The sequence below is a fragment of the Esox lucius genome, chromosome 5, assembly GCF_011004845.1.
Source record: "Esox lucius isolate fEsoLuc1 chromosome 5, fEsoLuc1.pri, whole genome shotgun sequence".
Classification (NCBI taxonomy): Eukaryota; Metazoa; Chordata; class Actinopteri; order Esociformes; family Esocidae; genus Esox; species Esox lucius.
The window spans coordinates 30,894,475-30,903,859 of NC_047573.1; the positions used below are offsets into that span (position 1 = coordinate 30,894,475).

Below are 9,385 nucleotides of genomic sequence, written 5' to 3' on the forward strand. Positions count from 1 at the left end.
AACCGACATTCCTTTTCTTATCTAAATATGGGGACTCGATATATTAATCAATTAGGATGCATCCGTTCAAAACATTTCCATAACACTATTCTGCTCAGTGCATCCACATGAGAGCTAACAAACACATCGACTATTTATACACAGACACTACTTACAATTTAAAAACCACTGGTCTGGGAATTTCATCTTTAATGTTCAAGCATTCAAGGGTATATTAACTTTTAATCAGGGTCATTTGGGTGATTTCTGTTATCATTATGATTTTAAAAGGAGCCAAACAACTTTGTGATAATAAATGGCTTCATATAATCACAATCCTTAAATAAAAGACAGGTTTTTTGCATGATCAGTCATATTTCCAAAATCAATGCCAAAATATCCCAATTTAAGCCAGGGTATAGTGCACATTTCTATAACAGTCACAAACACAATGTGCAAGCAAACCAAGGTAAAAGCAGGCATTGTCATACCTGCCATGTTTAGCGCAGACTCCCTATCTACCTCAAGTCTGTGCCCGTCCTCTAGCTCTACCACGCCCTCTGCCTCTTTGGTAGTATCCGCTGTAGAAACCTAGTTGGGCCGTCTGTAATTTTATGTTTTTTCTTCTTAGTCCTCATAGATTCTTTCAGCGTGCTTGATATATGGCCAGACGGATGGATTATCTCGGCAAAGGAGAAGTGCTCACTAACACAGATTTAGACAGCTTTTAGAGAAATAGGCCTTTTGTGTACATAGAGAAAGTCTTAGATCTTTGAGTTCAGCTCATGATAAATGGGGGCAAAAATAATAGTGTTGCGTTTATAATTTTGTTCAGCGTACATATCACAGATCACATCACATCCACAGTGGTCAAGGTAAACATTCGACATTCCATCATTGTCCATCTGTAAACTGAAGCACAGTCCAATGAAACTAGCTGAATTTGGTTGAATCTGATCAGACAATATGTCCCTATACACGTCAGAATTTACCCGGCAGCTTCTGTCTTCTGTCACACCAGTGTCATTGGAAGCCATGCATGCCCATGCCATCACACTAGGTCCACCGGGTTTTACAGCTGATGTGGTATGCTTCGGATCATGAACCATTCCAAGCCTTCTCAATACTTTTATCTTCCCATCATTCTGGTACAGCTTGATCTAAGTTTCATCCGTCCAAAGAATGCTGTTCCAGAACTGGGCAGGCTTTTTTAGATGTTTTTTGGCTAAGTCTAATCTGACCTTTTTATTCTTGAGGCTTATGAATGGTTTGCACCTTGTGGTGAACCCTCTGTATTTGCTCTCGAGAAGTCTTCTCTTTATGGTAGACTTGGATAATGATATGCCTACTTTGTGGAGAGTGTTCTTCACTTGGCTGGATGTTGTGAAGGGGTTTTTCTTTACCATTGTATGGATCATACCATCATCCACGACTGTTGTCTTTTGTGGAGCTCACCAGTTTGTTTTTTCCCCAGAATGTTCCAAACTGTTGATTTGGCCACTCGTCCAGCTATCTCACTGATGCATTTTTAGTTTTTTTGCAGAACTTCAGACTTTTTACTTGCTTAATTGATGAAGAAATCATGAAGGAATAGCCCACACCTCTCCATGAAACAGCTTTTGTCCAATTACTTTTGGTCCCTTGAAAAAGATAGGGGTACATATTTAAAAGCTATAATTCCTAATCCCTTCCTTCAATTTGTACCCTCAAATTAAAGCTGTGAGACTGCCCTTTAAGAACATTTTCATTATTTAACTGTAACTTTAATATATTTTGGTAAAGGATGTTCTTTCAAACGTAGGTTGATGTAATCTGTATGTCATTCACTCAGCCCACTGGTCCCTCACACGCCAAACTTTGCCAAGCATTAAGCGCTCTCCCCCTGCTTTTACCAGATGATGTCCTGCAGCTAGGGATGGCTGGCTGCCCAACATCATGCCCTCTTGACCTTATACCCTGAAAGAAGCTCTTCACATTGCCCAAGCTTACTCTCTCTCCTCTGTTCTAATTTTAATTGATCTAATCACTGCCTGACATTGACACCACATCACATCCTACTTTCTGCCCAACCAGCTCCGCTTGGAGGCTAGCATAGCAGAGTCTCTGCCCATCTTCAAAAAATATCTGAAAACTCACATTTCATTGAGTACCTACAATAGTTTTTCTGCCACCACTCTGTTTGCTTTCTTTTGTTTTCATGTTATGTTATCTTTATAATTTTTATGGTCTTCTTTCGAGCACTGACTTTTGCCTGTAACAAATTAATCAATTTGAATGCACTTACTGCTATATCGTGTGGTTGTTTCAGATAGTTGTTTAAAAATCTTTGCAATTACTGTAAGTTACTCTGAATAAAAGAGCATCTGCTAAATTATTTAAATGTGGAATGTAAAAAAGGGTAAGCCATTACATTTGCAAAGAAATGGAAGGTAAACATCTAGTTTGCAATTGCATATGGGTTCAAATACATTTAATGATTTAGGTGCAGCATATTTGCAAAAAAAGGGATGAAAACCCATAATATTAAAATTGAACATCGCTTCGGTTTCATCTTATTCTTACAGTGATATCACCATCTACTCTCTATTTCAGGCTGGGTTTTTCAAGAGCCAGTTCAAACAGATGATGCAGGATGCACCTGCCGATGAACCAGGGGGTGATGTACAAGAAACTGTACCAGCGGAATAACAACAATCAACAACGCTGGTTCTTTAAAAATCAAAAGTAAAGAGTTCACGGAAACCACAAATGGGTTTAGTCATTTTGCTGCACAGAGTTGGAACAAATCGCTGTTTTCTTCATCCTTTTATTAATCTTTTAGACATCTTAAATGTGATGTTTTTATTTGTATGCTTTGAATTTTATGCGCAATATTTCTTTTTTTTGCTGTATTTTTTTCTTGTTTAAAGCTCTGTCTTTATGAAAGAAACGTGATATACAAAAACATGTTACTTGATTTGCAATTAGCTGTGTTATTGTGAGATCAGGATTTGAATCCAACTCACATACTAGTTCATTGCTGCAGTGAAGAAGAGCCTTAATGAATTAAAATAATAATTGTTACTTGAAAAAACAACAAGGCAAAACTGGGAATGATATGCTATGCACAACTTCAAAGCCTTATAAAGTTGGATTTACAAATCAGTGTGACCCAGTGAAATAACAATATTGCTACCAAAAATACTGAACTTGATGATATAAAAGCCAAGTTCAGTGTGTAGAATGAGTATGCTTTAATACAAACAGTAGCTTGCTAATTGCTTGCTGGGAACAATCTAGTCATCAATCATGGATTGTTTGAAGTTTGAAACCATGATTTCTTTCTGAGCAGTTAAAGAGTAATAGGTGAATTTGTACTTGTAATTGTGATTACTTAATGTTATCATAATTTGATTATTTCAGATGTTTATATTTGGAAATGTTTATCGGTCAAATAAAATACAAATGTACGGCAAATACAGTCTCAAAGTATACGGTAATCAAATCTGGGCTGAAGTTAAACAGATGTCTTAGATAAATTATATGGAACATGCACAAAATAATAGAAATGTTAATATTGATAGTCTAAAATAAACCAATCGTAGTAGTGAAATTTGTTTACTTTTTAAATATCTTACTGATGATTTAGCATTTTACCAGCTAAATACATTTAAAATTGTTAAACTCCTTGGTAATTGGTGTTGCATTTAACTTTAACTGCCGAAAATAATGTTATAGTGATTAATCCAATCACAGTTGAAGTCAGGATGCAGGAGAGGTGAATCATGTTTCCCACTAGTACAGGTGCTGGTCATAAAATTTGAATATCATCAAAAAGTTGATTTATGAGTAATTCCATTCAAAAAGATAAACTTGTATAATGTATACATTAATTCCACAGAGAATGTTTATTTCTTTTAATTTTGATGATTATAACTGACAACTAATGAAAACCCCAAATTCTGTATCTCAGGAAAGTTTAATATTGTGAGAAGGTTCAATATTGAAGACACCTGGTGCCACACTCTAAATCAGCTAATTGACCCAAAATACCTGCAAAGGCCTTTAAATGGTCTCTCAGTCTAGTTCTGTAGGCAACACAATCATGGGGAAGACTGCTGACTTGACAGCTGTCCAATAGACAACCATTGACACCTTGCACAAGGAGGGCAAGACACAAAAGGTCACAGCTAAAGAGGCTGGCTGTTCACAGAGCTCTGTGTACAAGCACATTAATAGATAGGCGTAGGGAAGGAAAAGATGTGGTGGAAAAAAAGTGTGCAAAGCAATAGGGATAACCGCACCCTGGAGAGGATTGGGAAACAAAACCCATTCAAAAATGTGGGGGAGATTCACAAAGAGTGGACTGCAGCTGGAGTCAGTGCTTCAAGAACCACCACGCACAGACGTATGCAAGACATGGGTTTCAGCTGTCGCATTCCAAAAAGGACTAGATTGAGTTATGTTCTCTGATGAAAGTAAATTTTACATTTCCTTTGGAAATCAAGGTCCCAGAGTCAGGAGGAAGAGAGGAGAGGCACATAATCCATGTTGCTTTAAGTCCAGTGTAAAGTTTCTACAGTCAGTGATGGTTTGGGGTGCCATGTCATCTGCTGGTGTTGGCCCACTGTGTTTTCTGAGGTCCAAGGTCAACACAGCCGTCTACCAGGAAGTTTTAGAGCACTTATGCTTCCTGTTGCTGACCAACTTTATGGAGATGCAGATTTAATATTCCAACAGGACTTGGCACCTGCACACAGTGCCAAAGCTACCAGTACCTGGTTTAAGGTCCATGGTATCCCTGTTCTTAATTGGCCAGCAAACTTGCCTGACCTTAACCCTATAAAAAATCAATGGGATATTGTGAAGAGGAAGATGCGATACGCCAGACCCAACAATGCAGAAGAGCTGAAGGCCACTATCAGAGCAACCTGGGCTCTCATAACACCTGAGTTGTGCCATAGACTGATCAACTCCATGCCACGCCGCATGGCTGTAGTAATTCAGGCAAAAGGACCCCCAGCTAAGCATTGAGTGCTGTACATGCTCATACTTTTCATGTTCATACTGTTCAGTTGGACAACATTTCTAGAAATCCTTTTTTTGTATTGGTCTTAAGTAATATTCTCATTTTCTGAGATACTGAATTTGGGATTTTCATTAGTTGTCAGTTATAATCATCACAATTAAAAGAAATAAACATTAGAAATATATCAGTCTGTGTAATGAATGAATAAAATATACACTCACCTAAAGGATTATTAGGAATGCCTGTTCAATTTTTCATTAATGCAATTATCTAATCAACCAATCACATGGCAGTTGCTTCAATGCATTTAGGGGTGTGGTCCTGGTCAAGACAATCTCCTGAACTCCAAACTGAATGTCAGAATGGGAAAGAAAGGTGATTTAAGCAATTCTGGGCGTGGCATGGTTGTTGGTGCCAGATGGGCCGGTCTGAGTATTTCACAATCTGCTCAGTTACTGGGATTTTCACACACAACCATTTCTAGGGTTTACAAAGAATGGTGTGAAAAGGGAAAAACATCCAGTATGCGGCAGTCCTGTGGGCAAAAATGCCTTGTTGATGCTAGAGGTCAGAGGAGAATGGGCCGACTGATTCAAGCTGATAGAAGACCAACTTTGACTGAAATAACCACTCGTTACAACCGAGGTATGCAGCAAAGCATTTGTGAAGCCACAACACGCACAACCTTGCGGATGGGCTACAACAGCAGAAGATCCCACCGGGTACCACTCATCTCCACTACAAATAGGAAAAAGAGGCTACAATTTGCACAAGCTCACCAAAATTGGACAGTTGAAGACTGGAAGAATGTTGCCTGGTCTGATGAGTCTCGATTTCTGTTGAGACATTCAGATGGTAGAATCCGAATTTGGCATAAACAGAATGAGAACATGGATCCATCATGCCTTGTTACCACTGTGCAGGCTGGTGGTGGTGGTGTAATGGTGTGGGGGATGTTTTCTTGGCACACTTTAGGCCCCTTAGTGCCAATTGGGCATCGTTTAAATGCCACGGCCTACCTGAGCATTGTTTCTGACCATGTCAATCCCTTTATGACCACCATGTACCCATCCTCTGATGGCTACTTCCAGCACCATGTCACAAAGCTCGAATCAAATTGGTTTCTTGAACATGACAATGAGTTCACTATACTGAAATGGCCCCCACAGTCACCAGATCTCAACCCAATAGAGCATCTTTGGGATGTGGTGGAACGGGAGCTTGGTGCCCTGGATGTGCATCCCACAAATCTCCATCAATTGCAAGATGCTATCCTATCAATATGGGCCAACATTTCTAAAGAATGCTTTCAGCACCTTGTTGAATCAATGCCACGCTGAATTAACCCTTTAGTGTCTCTGTTGACTATCCAGACATTGTGTCTCCTCAGGAGTTGAGAAGGATAGGGTGGGGGTACAGCCCGCCCTTTGGGGTAAACAGATGGCAGCATCTTAACACACCCCTTTTCTATGTAATAAATACGGATTATTCATGTATGGAGTTAGACTCCTCAGACGATTATGTGTGTGTAAGCGGTTGACGTGTCTCTCATATGTGCATAATAGTTAATAAAACTGTTTGAATGTACAAAGAGAACTTTGTCTCTGTGTTCCTTACTCCGAGTGTCGATACATTGGAATTTCCATCACAACAGTTGAAAGCTGAACACAACCAAGGCACTCAATCTGGCTCAGCTTAGGGACCTGCAGTAATCTGTGAATGAATACATTTACATATTCACTATTTCCACGGTTCCTTTCGTCCACCTAGTCTCGATATGCAACCATATTAATTATAGTAGGGACATACAGTGGATATAGAAGTCTACACACCCCTGTTAAACAGCCAGATTCTTGTGATGTTAAAGAAAGATAAATCATGTCAGAATTATTCCGCCTTTAATGTGACCTATACTAATTCAATTGAAAAACTAACTGAAATCTTTGAGGGGGAAAAAATTTAAACTCACAATAACCTGTTTACATAAGTGTGCACACCCTAAAACTTATACTTTGTTGAAGCACCTTTTGATTTTATTACAGCACTCAGTCTTTTTGGGTAGGAGTTTATTAGCATGGTACATCTTGACGTGGCAATATTTGCCCACTCTTCTTTGCAAAAGCGCTCCAAATCCATCAGATTGCAAGGACATCTCCAATGCACAGCCCTCCACAGATCACCCCACAGATGTTCAATTGGATTCAGGTCTGGGCTCTGGCCGGGCCATTCCAAAACGTTAATCTACTTCTGATTAAGCCATGCTTTTGTGGATTCGTGGCCGTGCTGAAAGGTGAACGTCCTCTTCATCTTTAGCTTACTAACAGACACCTCAAGGTTTTGTACCAAAATATCTAATGCTTTGGAAATTCTTTTGTACCCTTCTACTGACTGATATCTTTCAACAATGAGATCCCTCTAAGGCTTTGGAAGCTCTCTGCAGACCATGGCTTTTGCTCTGAGATGCAACTAAGAAAATGTCAGGAAAACCCTATTACAACAGCTGAACTTTATTTGTGATTAATCAGTCACTTTAAATGATGGGAGGTGTTTAATGACTTCTATTAAACATGAGTTTGAATATGATTGATTCATTCTGAACACAGCCACATCCACAGTTATAAGAAGGAGTGCACACTTATGCAACCAGGTTATTGTAAGGATTACATTTTTCAATTGTTTTTTCAATTTAATTGTTCACATTATAGGTCACATTAAAAGTGGAAAAAGTTCTGACATGATTTTCTTTGTCTCATTCTTTTACATCACAAACACCTGGCATTTTAACAGGAGTGTGTAGACTTTTTATATCCACTGTATCTCTGTCTAAATGACTGTTTAGTGTAATAAAAAATATATACTTGTTGCTAGTTGGCTGGGATATATTGATCAGCTAACTGTTCATATGTCATGTTTCAAAGGAGGGAGACGCAGGAAGACGGAGGCAGGCGCAGAGATTTGAGGCGTCTTTTAATGAACACAAAGCAGAGAAACAAAACAAACAGCGTGCCGAGCACTACTAAACACTCTCAGGAGTCAGGAACACCGAAACATGACACGCACAATGACCGAAGGACAGGGAGAAAATGGCTGAACAAAATACACTGACTTACAAGGAGAACAGAAACAGGTGGGGGCTAAACACAAGTGAAAAGAATAGACAGATTAACTGAAACAAGAACAGGAAAGACCATACAAGGACAAGACAAGCCAAGGACAAACAGAAAACACGAAGTGGAATGGTCCCCTCAGGCTGGGAGTGTCACATCATAGTAACAATAATTTGGAAACTTAATATGCAAATATTATGAAGAAATATCCACTCTAAACTCTGTGGCAAAATCTGGGCAGGTATTTACATATAAATATATTTATATTCTAATATCAATAGTTAGAAAAGTAAACTCACCTGAACAATGTCAGGCATTCCACATTTAAAGTCACCCACATGGGCAAAATGTAAATTTCAAGTAGGTGGATTTTAGTGTTAATTATAAAAAAAAAAAGAAAATGCAAAAATCATGCCATCTTTACTTTGCTGATGGCTCTGTTTTAAATCATGAATACAATTATCAAAAGGCACATAGAAAAATTGGCTTGCTTGGGTATTCTCATTCAATTTTCATTGATTGGTGATTACTTCCACGTGATTTTGGATTTATTTGTACAAACATTTTTTGCAAATAATACCAAAACCAGAAAAGGAACCAGGCAAGCCTAGTTCGGTATCGGAATAGCATCTCAACATTAGAAATTTTTGTCACGCACTAACATCCAAGTTTGAATATTTCATTAGACACCGTTAAACATGCTTTTCATATTACCTCTACCAAAAATAGCATCTATGAAATGTATGTAAGCAATTTCTAGCGAGACTGAATATGAACTCAACACAGCCAAAGCTATTTCATGGCACAAGAAAGTTTGTTTTTCTCTCATTCGTGAATGACATTGATACAATAACTATCAATATAGGTGACGATAATTGACTTTATCGTCAAGTGAAGTGACGAGAGAATCGTGGAAACCCTGACTCTTTTACTGCCCAAGGGTTTTTTATCTTGCCTATAATACCCCAAAAATCATGCATGGATGCATACTTTGAAAATCCACCAGAAATAGTCACAATATAACCATGCTCAGTTTTATTTTAGGCCTACTATAATGTAGATACTGAAAGTTGTAGCCAGCAAAGTTTTTATGCATAATTTGCTTTGACTGAAACGATAACGCGGGACCTATTGGTTTCAGGTCTGCTTCTCTAACCACTGCACTATTTAACAAGGGTCACTTGCTCGCTCACTCACTCACTCACTCACTAAATGCACTGTAATGCATTACTGCCCACACCAGAGAGATGGAGTATGTCTGGTGAGGTAATGTTTAGACAGTTGTTTTTCA

General features: G+C 38.6%; 1 protein-coding gene across 3 annotated transcripts in view; it reads left to right on the forward strand.

Annotated features, from left to right (window-relative positions):
* The window catches only part of LOC105030023 (integrin alpha-M), a 66,936-nt gene extending 63,501 nt beyond the window's left edge, over nt 1-3,435 (forward strand). For all 3 annotated transcript variants that reach the window (XM_013133034.3, XM_020044340.2, XM_013133036.3), the window contains one exon: nt 2,572-3,435. In XM_013133034.3, the coding sequence (XP_012988488.2) occupies nt 2,572-2,667 (96 nt within the window). In that variant the 3' untranslated portion in view covers nt 2,668-3,435. The remainder of the gene's footprint in view (nt 1-2,571) is intronic.
* The last annotated feature ends 5,950 nt before the right edge of the window (nt 3,436-9,385 follow it).